This window comes from Pseudonaja textilis, chromosome 9, assembly GCF_049901715.1.
Source record: "Pseudonaja textilis isolate UNSWEBS1 chromosome 9, rPseTex1.2, whole genome shotgun sequence".
NCBI lineage: Eukaryota > Metazoa > Chordata > Lepidosauria > Squamata > Elapidae > Pseudonaja > Pseudonaja textilis.
The window spans coordinates 26,253,197-26,266,948 of record NC_141998.1 but is presented as its reverse complement, the minus strand read 5'-3'; the positions used below and the strand labels follow the sequence as shown (position 1 = coordinate 26,266,948).

General features: G+C 50.7%; 1 protein-coding gene across 1 annotated transcript in view; it reads left to right on the top strand.

Annotated features, from left to right (window-relative positions):
- The window catches only part of ZBTB16 (zinc finger and BTB domain containing 16), a 130,112-nt gene extending 117,611 nt beyond the window's left edge, over positions 1-12,501 (top strand). The window contains 2 exon segments of the mRNA XM_087938687.1: positions 4,645-4,812; positions 5,630-12,501. Of these exon segments, the coding sequence (XP_087794813.1) occupies positions 4,645-4,812; positions 5,630-5,859 (398 nt within the window). The 3' untranslated portion in view covers positions 5,860-12,501.
- Positions 12,502-13,752: the final 1,251 nt, after the last annotated feature.

Sequence of the window (13,752 nt, the reverse complement as noted above, 5' to 3'; positions counted from 1 at the left end):
GCCAGGGAATTCTGGGAGTTGCCGTCCGCCTACCTTCAAGTTGCCACGGTTGGGAAACACATGGGTTTGGCCAGCTGTCGCTTCCCGCCAAAGGGGGGGGGCATGTGCTCGCTTGGACGTGGGGCAGGCTGCTAATTTGACCCATTGGGGTTCGTCCTTCCTGCTGCAAATAACACAGAAAGAGCAAATCCGACCTTTAAGACGTTTGCCTGCTGTTGATGGGCGCTTCATTTGAGTGGCCAATTTGTCCTCAGAAGACACTGTCCTAAAATATCACAGGATGCTGTGAGCTTTTCTTTTTTTTTAAAAAAAGTGATTTCAAGGAGTGGAATCTATTTGTTTATTCTCTGCTCCAGCTTCTTGGAGAAGGATCTGATCAGATTTGATCATTTTGAATTGTGTCTCTGCATTGTGTGAGGGTACCGTCCAGGCCCAGGGGATGCCACAGCTGCTGTAGCACCAGCGGGCACTGCCCGGCTGAGCCTAATCATAACAGATGCACCAGCCAGTTTTAGCACAAATCACATTTGTGTGTGTGTTTGTGTGTGGTGTGTGTGTGAGAGAGAAGGGGGGACGGGAAGGGAAGGGAAGGAAGGAAGGAAGGAGAAAAAAGAAAAAAGAAAGAAAGAAAAAGAGAAGGAAGGAAGGAGAAAAAAATGGAAAGAAGAAAGAAACAAGAAAGGAAGGAAGGAAGGAAGATAGGAAGGAAGGAGAAAAAGAGAAAAAAGAAAAACGGAAGGAAGGAGAATAAAGGAAAGAAGAAAGAAACAAGAAAAAGGGAAAAGAAAGAAAGAGAAATAAAAGAAAGGAAGGAAGGAGAAAAAAGGAAAGAAAAAAGAAAGAAAGAAAGAAAGAAAGAAAGAAAGAAAGAAAGAAAGAAAGAAAGAAAGAAAGAAAGGAAAGAGAGTGAGTGTGTGAAGGGTATGATGTCCTGGACCGCTGTCCACTCTCTCCCAAAAGCAGCCTCGGGGCTCTCTCTACCTGTGGGACAGCAGCCCCCTTTGCCTTCTGCAAGGAGCCTCCTGCGTGCCAGCTCCTCCTCCGTCTGCCCCAGCCCCCTTTGCTTCCGGAGTGGCATCATTCGCATCAGCAGCAGCTGCCCTTGGGGCACAGGTCAGGCAGCCTCTGGCACCGACAGATCCCTGATTCACGTGGCTGGTTGGGTAATCAAACCAGGTGGCTGCCGTACGGCTCCCGCTTTGGGGGTTGGCCGTCTCCCTGGCTAACCAGTCCACCAGGTAACCAGAGATGCAGGGGGGGGGGCAGGAGGGGAGGGGGCAGAGACAGGGTCCCAGGTGCAGCCAGCCAGCCAGTGGGGGCTGTAATTAGTCCCGCTTGTCCTGGACTTAATGTCAACCTCATTAAGCGGCCTTGCAAAGTGAATCAACGAGCCATAAATTGGATTTCTTTCTTTCTTTTTTTCCCCCCCAAAAAAGAAAACAGAAAACAATCAGGGTTTTTGTGTACAGTAGACAAAAGCTCCTGAGAAGCTTGTTACTGGTTAGACCAGGAGAGGCCAGGTTTAAACCCCTTAAGAAGTGGGACTGGCCGGCTTCCTTGGGGTTTCCAAACGAGGCATCAAGGCCCCCGGTGCAGCTGAGGGAGCCCATTCGAAAGCAGCCCAAGCCGGGGACGGAAACGGCCTCCGAGAAGCTTTGCACCCGAGGCCAGCTGTTGGGAGAGGGGGCTTCTGCAGCAGCTGAGCCCCATCGATGCTCAGAGGTGGCTGCCTTTGAAACATAAATTGGACAGATCCGTTGTCACTCCCGACAGAGATGCGCAGAGGAGGCTGTGGCTGCGTGGGGAGCTTGCATCTGTGTGGCTCTGTGAGTGTGTGTGCGCGTGTGTGTGCCTTTCTTTGCCTCTTCTCTCCAGGAATAAGGAGTTTAAGGCGACCATCAGCCTTGAAACTAGGGAAGGGCAGCGGCGGCAGCAACAGAGGCAGGAGTGACCTTAGAAAGTGGTTTTAAAATGCCAAGGGTGGTGGCCGTGTGACGGGTATCACACGGGGCATCGTGTCGTGTGTGGAGTAAAACCTGGGTGGAAGTTTCCATCCCACAGTTGCATCCTCCATCTTGACTTTCCCGACCTCACCCTGTAGAAGCAGAATTCCAGAGTCTTTACAGCCACGTGGAATCAGGTGTGCCTCTGCCTGGAAAGTGAGTCGAAGCCATTCCCATTTTACAAGGGAGAAAACCGAGGCTGAGGAGTCCAAGGAAGCATCTCTAGCTATCGGGGAACCATCGTTTGGTTTCGTTCCAACCCGATAAATTCTGTTGCCTTTCCTTGCTCAGCTCCGGAACCTACTTCTTCTCCTCTTCTGCAAACTAGGTTTGCTTTGGTATCCAAAATAGAGAAACAGGGCCGCTTTTTCAAAAGTGAGGAGTGGGAGTGGGAGGAGAGTAGAAGGAAGGAGAAGGAGGAGGAGGAGAAGAGGAGGAGAAGGAAGAAAGGAGGGAGAGGAGGAGGAGGGGAGAAGGAGGAGGAGAGGAGGAAGAAAAGGAGAAGAGGAGAAGGAGGTGGAGGAGGAGATGAGGAGGAGAAGGGGAAGAGGAGGAGCAAGAAGAGAAGGAAGAGAAGGAGGAGGAGGAGAAGAGGAGGAGAAGGAAGAAAGGAGGGGGAGGAGGAGGAGGGGAGAAGGAGGAGGAGAGGAGGAAGAAAAGGAGAAGAGGAGAAGGAGGTGGAGGAGGAGATGAGGAGGAGAAGGGGAAGAGGAGGAGCAAGAAGAGAAGGAAGAGAAGGAGGAGGAGGAGAAGAGGAGGAGAAGGAAGAAGAAGAAGAAGAAGTAGAAGAAGAAGAAGAAGAAGAAGAAGAAGAAGAAGAAGAAGAAGAAGAAGAAGAAGAAGAAGAAGAAGAAGAAGAAGAAGAAGAAGAAGAAGAAGAAGAGACAACAACAACAACGGATGCCTGGAGGGTCCTAATTTAGGAGAAATTGTGCCTAAAGACCTGTGTGCGTGTGTATGTTGTGTGGGGTGTAGCTGTGAAGCAGCTGGAGGGAGGGCAGAAAGGGAGCCGAATTTCCTGGGCCCGAGGAAGTGGAGGCAGCCGCCTACGAGTCTATAACAAGGCGGAGAATTTATGCTCAGGCACGAGTTGGGTTTGACATGGGGATAATGAAAAAGCGTAGGTCATTGTGGATGACTTAAGCTTTCAGCAGCGGAGGAAAATGTATGAAATGGGAGCAGCATTACACGCTTGGCGGCTCTGCACATCTGCAGCGGGACAAGTGAAATACAGTGGGGCCATTCTTTACCATAAACTTCGGATTTGCCGAGCCTGGAGAAGGTTGTAATTACACTGACAAGACAAATCAGCAATATTTAAATATTCATGAACAAAGTCTGGGGTGATCAATCTATCTTTATTGTCCTTCCATTCAGTTTCTGTAATAAATATTTGTTAAAAGAGAGGGCGAAGGAGCTGAAGCCGCTCGCTCGCTTCCTCCTTCGCCTGCCCGCATCCCACCCCTTGAAGAAGGAATCCTGAGATTGGTGGCCACAGTCTGGATCTTCTCAGCAACCCCTTGAGAACTTCGCCTGGGCAACGGCCTGGATGGGGAGCAGCAGAAGACACCAAAAGGACCAACATACATCCCTGGGTGGGAAAAAAACTTTCCCTATTCCAGAACCTGTTGATTGGCTACTCCAGAAATGAGGTTCTTCTATGTCCAGAAGAAGACAAGTCCTCCTTCAAGGTGGCCAGGAATCTTGATTTCCATCCTCTCGTGTCTCCATCCTACAAGTGTTTGGCCACCACCTTATACTCAAAGGCCTCCTGGAGCGCATCTCCATCCCTCTTGGAGATCCTCTGAGCTCATGGTCAGCTTCTGACCCCAGTAAGCCACCTTGGCTCCTGGATCTTCAGGGTGGACCTAATTTTTCACCTCCTTTTTAATGACGTTTTTATAAATGCCGAGCTGTATTATTTTGACCACAGTGATGTTTTTACAACATGAATTGAAAATTATTGGCATTCTACCACTTAGATAACTTAGATTGTTTCAGGTAAAGAAGAACGGGGGGGGGGGTAAAGTACGGCCACCCCTATTGGTTACAATTTGGGACGTCAATATTGCAAGCATAAAATGGTTTGTCTTTTCTGTCCCAAGTTGAGTATAATAACGTTGAATAAAGAACCACTGCAAATGGCTTCCAAGTATTAGTTGCACAAGAAAGGTTTCAATTTTAAGCGGATTACTTAGTATTAAAAGTCCGAGGGACGCTTGGTGCTCTCTGAACTTGGCTGCTTCCTCGCAGACATTTCATTAGCCAAACTAGGTAACATCATCAGTGCTAGAAGGAAGTGTGGGGTTTGTGGAGAGGAGGAGTGGGAGAAAGAAAGAGGAAGAGGAGGAGGAGGAGGAGGACTAAGGGGTCCTTGGTGCTCTCTGAGATTGGTTGTTTTCTCATAGACATTTCATTACCCAAACTAGGTAGCATCATCAGTAACGTAGTGACTAGCTCTGATGATGTTACCTAGCTGGGTCATGAAATGTCTGCAAGACAACCGCCAAGGTCGGAGACCCCCCCCCCTCGTGTCAACCCTGAGCTACAAGTGACCCCTGGGCCCTGGTGGACTTGGTCCCTTGGCCACAGATGGGCCTCTCTCTGACCCCCACCACCCCCACCCCCATCTTGGCTGCAGGTGACCATCCGTACGAGTGCGAATTCTGTGGGAGCTGCTTCCGGGACGAGAGCACTCTGAAAGGACACAAGCGCATCCACACCGGGGAGAAGCCCTACGAATGCAACGGCTGCGGGAAGAAGTTCAGCCTGAAGCATCAGCTGGAGACCCATTACAGGGTCCACACGGGTAAGGGGACCTCCAGCCCTGCCCCCCCACCTCCCCTCCACCCCCGGGCAGCTTGCGCATGGCGGCGTTGGGCACTAGCAGCCGGCAGCTTTTGTAAACAGCAGGTCGATATTCAGATTGCTTTTTCTGTTCATTACTTCATTATCTGCTCTGCCTGGGCACGGAAGGGCTATCGATACCGAGGAGAAGGCCAGGCCCTTAATTATGGCCCTGAAGGAAGGAAGCCCCCTCGGCTCTCGGGCCGGCTGCAGCCTCTCGGTATCTGGAGACCCCCCAGCCCAGCTGGCTCCGGCCTGGGAAGGCAAGGAGTAGCCCCCAAGTAACTAGTCCACGTAAGGCCCGAGACCAGGTGGCCATTCTCACTCTGACTCCCACGTCCCGGGCTCCAGAAGGGTGGGGGTCCAGGAAAAGGGTTCCCTCTGCACTTTGGAAATAACTTGAAACACCCCACCCCCACCCATGATTCCCCTTCCTCCTCCTCCTCCTCCCCCTCCTCCTCCTCCTCGTTCTCTTTCTTGTTTATCCTTCCCTTTCTCCTCCTTCCCCACCTCCTCCTCTTTCCTCTCTTATTTCTCCTTCCCCTTCTCCTCCTCCTTCTCCTCTTTCCTCTCTCCTTTCCCTTCCCCTTCTTCTCTTTCTCCTCTTTCTTTTCCTTCTCCTCCCTCTTCCTCTTCCCCCCTCCTTTCTCCCCCTCTTCTCCTCCTTCTTCTCCTCTTCCCCCTCTCCTTTCTCCTCCCTCTTCCTCTTCCTCCTCCTCCTTCCTCTCCCCTCTCTTCTCCTGTCCCCCCCTCCTCCTCCTCCACCTCCCCCTCCACAGGCGAGAAGCCGTTTGAGTGCAAACTCTGCCACCAGCGGTCCCGAGATTACTCCGCCATGATCAAGCACCTCAGGACCCACAACGGAGCCTCCCCTTACCAGTGCACCATCTGCCTGGAGTACTGCCCCAGCCTTTCCGCCATGCAGAAGCACATGAAGAGCCACAAGCCAGAGGAGATCCCGGCCGACTGGAGGATAGAGAAGACCTACCTCTACCTGTGCTACGTCTGACGGGAGGAGGAGGAGGAGGAGGAGGAGGAGAGGAGCTGGAAAGGACTGGACAGAACCAACGCCCCCACCCCCACCCCACCCATGGCTCCCTTCCCTTTTCCTTTTGTTACCCCCTCCTCATTTCCTTTCTCATTTTGCTTTCTCAGCTTCGTGGTCCTTAAGGCTGCAAGGAGCGGGAGGGTCAGGGAGATACAAGGGAGAGGGAGGAGACCCCATTGGGGGCCCTCAAAGAATCCCCCCAAGGGAGCATCCCCCCCCCTTCAACCCATCCCCAGCCCTGGCCGGCTGTGAAGTTGTCTCACGTGGTGGCCGTGTCCCCGGGCCGGGGGGGTGCCTCGTGGCTCCAGGGACTCCTGGGGGGGTGGGAGACAGACGGCTAATTTCTCTCTGTCGGGGTGTAAGCTGAGATCCAGTCAATCCCCTGAGCTGCTGCCTTGGTTACCCAAGAACCCTTGGAATTGTAGCGCCATGAGGCGGCTCCAATGGGTTCCCTTCCCTCCCTGGAAGTCACCTCCACAGCAGGATGCAGTTTTCCGCACACGCATCCAGCCAATTCCCCAAATTTACACACACACACACACACACACAGAGAGAGAGAGAGAGACACCATCCTCCCTGGTCCCTCTGAGAGGTGGCCTAGCTGCCAAATCCAAGGACCTGCCTGGGAGAGATGGAAGTGTGAGAGAGCAGAACAGCCAGGGAGGTCTGTGGCGCCACGGCTGTGGGGAAGGGACCAGCAGCCTTGGGACACCCCAGGTCCCTCCTGGCAGCTGCTTGAGAAGAACGAGGAAGAGCAGGGGGTCTCCTGGGGGGAGGGGGTGCCTGCTACGGGAGACCATCAGAGCCCACAGCGCCAACCCTTTTCTCATCGATTCAACCGGTCGTGTTTTAGCCTTGGTGGCTGAAATGTTGGGGTCTTGCTGCCTCAAAGAAGGAGACACCCCGCCTCCCCCCAAAAAATGTGCTCAGAATTGACCTCCAGTTATTCCCTGGGAGCTGCACCCCTTTCTTCTGACCAAAGACCATTCTATGCATTTATTTTTTTATTTATTTATTTCCGAAGCGAGAAGGGAGAGGGGGAGGAGGAGGAGGAGGAGAGAGGCAGCATCACTTTGCACATTGGCCAGCTTGGACAGTCGGCCGTGTCCGAGCAGAGGAGAAATCCAAATGACAAGGCTTAGGGGAAACCCAGCAGCTGCTAGAGAGGCCCCCGATCCTACCCTCTGAGGCTTTGGGGAGCTCTGCGGAGCCCCTCTTCTCCAGCCCTTCCCCACTGACTTCCATGGGGGCGAAGGGGCCGTGCTTTCTCCTGGTCAAGAGCCTCAGTCCCACTTCTTCCTCTTGTCATGACCACAAGACAAAGTCCATGGAAGTCTCAGCTCCATTCACATGCAGCTGGGGAGAACCTGGCCATCAGTGGAGGGAAACCAGCCCTAGACACAACTTCCATTCTTCATGGGGGTGGGCTGTCTGAAGACTCTGACCACCTGGAGACGATCCTGGTACCTGGGTTTGAGGTGTGCAGTGTGGAGGACTCCTTGCAATCTTGACTTCCGCGCATGGAGCAGCCTTCTTGGTCCATGGAGCTGTCCAAGGTTCAACTTGGATCTTCCTTCTGCCCAGGACTGATGTCCTGATCTCTGCCTGGCAAATGTGGGGGTGGGCGGGCTAAAGAGGCAGGAGAGGTTCAGCCTTGTGCCTTTTCTGCACATTGTGCATCACTGGCGGCCAGGTAAATTGGCTGGGCAGGTCTGACCCAAAGTTGGGAGTCCCCTTGAAGCGCCACTTCCTCTTCTCAGAAGGCTGGAAGACCAAATCCCAGAGATGTAGGAGCTAATGCTGTCTCTGAACAGGTGTGTCTCCTGGCAGCCACCTGGGCTTATTGGAGAGGCTAGAGAGCCATTTGTCCCGAGCGTCCACCTTACGACCATCAGCAAGAAGAACGTGCCCACCTTGTAACCATCTTTCATGTCCCCAATAGTTTCTTCTAGGGAGGATCTTCTGTTTCTGCTTTGCACATAGCAACATTGCCAAGAGGATGAACAGTTCTTCTATAGGCCTATTTCTTGGTTGTGGGGTCACCTCCAGGACTCTCTTCCAGCTCACCCTTCTTTCTGCTCCAGGCAAGTTGGGCAACCTGGGACTTCTCCCCTTCGCCTCCAAAACCTTAGGTTAGGGGCAGCTTCCAGAATGTTTCCCAAAATAGCCACCCAATTGCAAGGTGGTGGAAGGAAGGAAGGAAGGAAGGAAGGAAGGAAGGAAGGAAGGAAGGAAGGAAGGAAGGAAGGAAGGAAGGAAGGAAGGAAGGAAGGAATACAGGTCTGGAAGAGTGACTGTTGAGTGGACTTCATGTCTTTGATTTAAGTGCAATCAAAATTCAATCCAGTCGAGATTTTCACTTGTCCCCCCTCCCTCGATGTCCTTCTCCTGGGATGCCCCTTTTGGAGGGCCACCTTAGCTTGAAAAGGCCTGCCTCCGCCCGCTTGAAGAGCTGGCAAGTGGCCTGAGGCTTCCTTGCTTCTCCATCTAGACCCTTGGTGCCTTCAGCCACCGGGAGAGGTTCTTTCTCTTCTTCTCTCTTGCCCCCCCCTCCCCTCCTGCCCCACTGAACACCGTCCCATCAAGACTTCTCTGGAGGCTCTTCCTGCCTGGACTTCTGTCGCCATCGCAACCGAGAGGGGAATGCAGCCGCCTTCCGTCTTCGTTGTGTCTTTGCTTTCATTTTGATGATTTTTGCCCCCACCGCCCCTCATTTTCGCACATTGTACTTGAAATGACCTCGGTTTCTTGTGACCTCATGAGCTTCTTTGAGTTGGGTTTCTGGGGGAGGGGAGGTGGGATGAGTTGGGAGTTCATCGCTGAAAAGGCTGCCAGGCAGGGCTGGAAAGGAGAGTTTGCACCCGTGTCCAAACACAGCCGCCGAAACCCCACGGACGTTGCTCTCCAGGCCAGCCTCCTTGTTTCGTATTGATTGTGCATTATTGTTATTGTTATTGTTACTACCAAAATTGGTGTTTGTTTTTACGATCCAGCCTGACCTGGTTCAGAGACGATCTTGAAAAGCTACCTCTTTTTAAGTTGTTGTTATTGTTAAGTTTCTTGTTCCTATTATTATTATTATTGTTATTATTGTAATTTGGCAGTTACAGAAGCACAGTTTTTGCAATATTTGTGGGGCAGGTGGCTTTGTAAATTTCACTTCAGTTCTCATCTCATGCTTTATATTTGCAAATTGGACATTTTATTTTGTCATTTAGCTGCTTTTATACATGGGGGGAAATGTTTAGCAAAGGAAGTGCAGATCCAGGTGGCTCAACCTTGACCATTTTAAGTGTGTGGACTCCCAACTCCCAGAGTTCCCCATACTAGCTAGGGAATTCTGGGAACTGAAGTCCATGCAGTTGAAAGTGGTCATGATTGAGACTCGCTGGTGTAGATGGAAGAATTTTAAGCGATCTATCTCTGTCCTGTTGCTCCACACACTTTCCCTCCTGAAATCTGACCCTGATCCTTCCTCCATGGTGGAAAATACTGAAGGCCTTAAAAACGGGGTGAGGGGAGAGAGAAAGAGTGATAAAAGAGACTCTGTGTCAGAGGTCTCCAAACCTGGAAACTTTTAAGACTTGTGGACTTCAACTTGAAGTCAACTTGAGTTGAAGTCCGCAAGTCTTAAAGTCGCCAAGTTTGGGGACTCCTGCTCTATGTCCTTGTAAGTCCAGAGAGTGGAAAATTTAGTGAAACCTTTAGCAATTTGATAAAGAGAAAAGAAAAGAAAAATAAACCAGTTAAACTTGAATATGTGAACAGTTAAGTAGAGTTTTGTTTATAATGTGAAAAAAAGAGAGAGAGAAATGACAACATTCAAAGCAGATCTTTTCATGAACAATATGCAGTAAATGTACCAAGGGTGACATTCGTCGGGAGCAGCCCCTGCAACCGGCCCTCCTGACATGGCCCCAACCTTGTTGGGTGTTGTCTTTTTAAAACGGGGAGCGGGGAGGCGTTTGAGGAGCCTTCCTCTCTTCCCCGCCCCTCCCCAAAGCTAAAAGTGTTGGACTGATAAATTATTTCAAAAGTGTAATATTTTTGTAACCTTTGTTAGTCTCTGTGTCAAGCAGGATGTCGTCCCCCTCCTTCCCTTTGTAAATGTGAACAGGAACACGTTTGCGTCTGGGGTATGCGTTGGAAACCTAGTATTAAATAATAAATTCATGCAGTATTGTTGTAAAGAGTTTGCCAGATCAGATGGTGATCCACTCGGGGCGGGCAAAGCACACTTGGGATCCAGGGTTTCTCGGGGGGACCCTTGGAGAGGACGGGTTGGAGGGGTGGGTGGGAAGGATACTCCCCTGGTTTTGGGGAGCAGAGGGGGGCCGGCCTCTTGGCACTCGCCTCCCTCCCTCCCTCCCTCCTTTAATGATAGTTGGCCTCCTGCCATTGCTTGGTTGGCTTCATCCAAGCTGGCTTGGCCAGTGACAGGGTTGGTGCCACAAGAGGGGGAGTCACAAACCAGGTGGGATTTGGGGGGGCTTCGGAGGGCTAGAGCCCCGGGGGTGGTCTGGGATCCCCTCCTCTCTTCCTTCGGCCCCTTAACCGGCTGCCGTTCTGGCACCCCAATCTAACCGCCTTACAGCAGGCGGCCATTCCCTCCCGCCGACCCCTTCCTTTGCGGGTTTGATTTGGCTTCGCTTTGCAGGTATATATTCCTGGCTGTCTGTGATTGTTGCTTTGGGATTACATTTCAGAAACTGAAAGCAGTACAGTTATTGTGTACAAACCCTTGCCGGTGTGTGTGTGTGTGTGTGTGTGTTCTGTGCGTGTCTGTCCAATGGAGAAATATAACTTTGTGGCTTCTTTGTGGTGGGAAACAAGACCGGGGCGGCTTTCATAGTATGATCCTCAACACAACTTTGGAAAAAAAAAATATGGCTTTTTCTTTTTGTCAAGCTTTGTGCCTGAAAAGGAGTGTGTTTGTGTGTTTGTGTGTTGATTTCTGCACATTTTGGGGAGGAAAAAGAAAAGGGGAATAAAATGCTGCAGTGCTTTCTTAATTAATGATTTGGTACCTTGGGGGAGGTTGAGGGGGGGGGACTTGCTAGCTAAGGAATGTCATGGTATTATCGCCCCATCTTTATTCTTGGATGACAAAATGGTGGCGTCCCCCCCACTGTAATTCTCGGCTCACGGTTCCCTGGCACTGGTGGAAGGGGCTCCGTTGGTGCAAGACTGGGTGCCCGGCCCATGTTGCACTCCCGCCAGCCCCTTTGCTTCCACCCCATAGGGCTGTGTTCTGCTTCACAGCAACACCGACTTGCACAACGTGGAGCCCACGCCAAAGCTGTCAAAAGCCTTACTCCTTGGCAGCGGCAGAGAATTAGTATAAAGCCTAGTCAATGGGCAACTTCTACGCTTTAAGCGGGTCTCACTTCAATTCCAGATAATCCGATGGAATGCTTCTCCTTCCCCCTGACCCCACCCTCCAGTCTCTAAAGGCTGCTCTCCCGTGATGGGTGCCAAGGGGTTTTGGCAGAGAAGGCTGGGGGTTGGTTGGGGTGGGCAGAACCGGGCAGGGGGCAAAAGAGGTCCAGGGGCCGGATATCTGTGCAAGCTTTCATTCTCCCCTTACCATGACCTCCCTCGGCCCAGGGCTGCCATTTTCTTGACACGCGTCTCAGTATTTTGTTGAGCATCGTGTTTAGAAGAGTCATGGCTTTTGGGGGGCGGCGGGGGCGGCCTCAGAAGCCATGCCAAATCTCCAAGGATGTTCATAGATTTCAGATATATCTATCTCTAGCTCTCTATATATATTAGCACTGAAGACCAATTCTGTCCTTCAGGACCAAGCAAATTTAAAGCTTATTCTTCACTTGTTGTGTTTTCTCTCTTTATCTCTTCATGTTGTCACGGTTAAAAGTGCCAGTTTGATCGCTCCATGTTAAAAGAGAAATCCTGTTTTTTTTTAAAAAAAAATTGCTGTCCTGGCTCAGTCTACCTCAGCACCTCCTGCTAGCCTGATTTAAGAAGGTGCCAGTTATTTTTTTTGTTGTTGTTGTCGTTGTCGTTATTTAGTTGATTTTTTCAAATACTGTGTTATGTATATATATTTTTTCCTGTACAAAGTGCTTTTCTGTTAGTTCCTTTGCAGTGCAGCTTGTGCGTCTTGTTATAAGCTTTCTCTAGAGTCTTAGACGCATTTAAACACACACACACACACACACACACACAATTAATCAGTTCTCCCTGCATCCTCATCCCCAAAGAAAGTTGTGATGTCCCTTTTCCAGTTGCCATTCTCTCCTCCTGCATCTATTCTGTAAGGCACAGGAGCATCCTCTGTAAACCTTCCGTGTTTTCTGGTGAGGAGGGAAAAAAACACGACAAAAGGAGTTTTTCCCCCCCCTCAAAAAAAAAAATGATGTATTGCTGCAGGTTTTTTTTCTCTCCATTTGTCACTAAGTGAAGTTTGTGCCTTCTATAGCAAAGAGAATATTTTTTACATCCTACTAACAGTAGATTTTTTTGTAGTGGACATTTTTTGTATTTTTATTTATAAGTCTCATAAGGAAAATAGCAATGTTCAGTTGTATATCTTGAATCTGCAGTTAGGAAAAAAAAATACAATAAAGTTAATTCAGTCGTTGATGCTGGTGGCTGTTTGTTTTCTTTTATTCTTTGCACTTTCATCGCTGGGATAGAGGAGTAATTGGCAGTCAATTTATGATGTCATTGAGCTGAATTTATCTACTCCTCACCTCCCCTTGTCCCCCCCCAAAAAACAACAACACCCCAGGATTGGCCGCTAGAGGGGAGAAAGAGAGAGAGATTGGCTTCAGGGCTGGGATTCTACCGGTTTGGATTGGTTCGGGCGAACTGTGGGTTAAATTTGCATCTGGTTCGCTGAATGGGGATTTGAACCAACCGGCTGGCCCTGCCCACCCCGCCCCTCCCCTCCCAGGAATCTCCACGCGGCCCATTTTCGATGGAGGTAAGTGCAGGGTCCCCGTGGAGGCTCTGGCAGGGCGGGGGGCAAATTGGCCTTCCGGAAGTCCATAAATGGGCCCCCTTCTGGCTTCCGGAGGGGCTTCAGAGCCCGGGAGAGGCCATCTTTGCCCTCCCAGAGGTCCGAGAGTCTGGGGACTCTGGGGAAGGGCAAAAAACGGACAAACTGGAGGTTCCTGTAGGCCACACCCACCATGGGCAGCAAACCAGTTACTGGGGTTTTTGAATCCCACCCCTGACCGGCTTCATACACCACACCAAGCCACAACTGTGGTTAGTTGAACCTAGTTCATGTTAACCTAGTTCAGGTCTTCTAATCTAAGCCATAAATCTGTCCACCAATCCAGAAACGGGACTGATCCAGACCGGGTCCTAGAAACAAAACCAAGTGCAACAAAGGCTTTGTGTGATGAACGAAACCCTTTGCTCCAACACCCCAGATTTTCACTAGGCAAGACACAAATTCTGTTGCACCCGAAGCTTGGAGCGTGGCTGTGGTTCCAGGAATGAAAGGCCTACCTTGGCCACTTGAAGATGGGTGGACCTCAACTCCCAGAATGCCCCAGCCAGTGTTGCTCTAGGAGTTGCAGTCCACCCATCTTCAAGTGACCAAAGTTGAGAAATGCTGCCGTAGGCCATTCCAAACATGGTCAGATGCTATCCCCTTATTGCAGCGGGAAAGGAACGTCAATACTCATCCGTGGTCATCTTTCCATAGGGTCTGGATTACCAGAGGCCGGTGGTGAAATGCTGGAAGGTCCCAATCATTCTCTAAATCAGGAGTCTCCAACCTTGGCAACTGTAAAATTTGTGGACCAATTCTAGGAGTTGAAGTCCACAAGTCTTAAAAGTTGCCAAGGTTGGAGACCCCTGCTCTGGAGGGCTGTCAGTTCT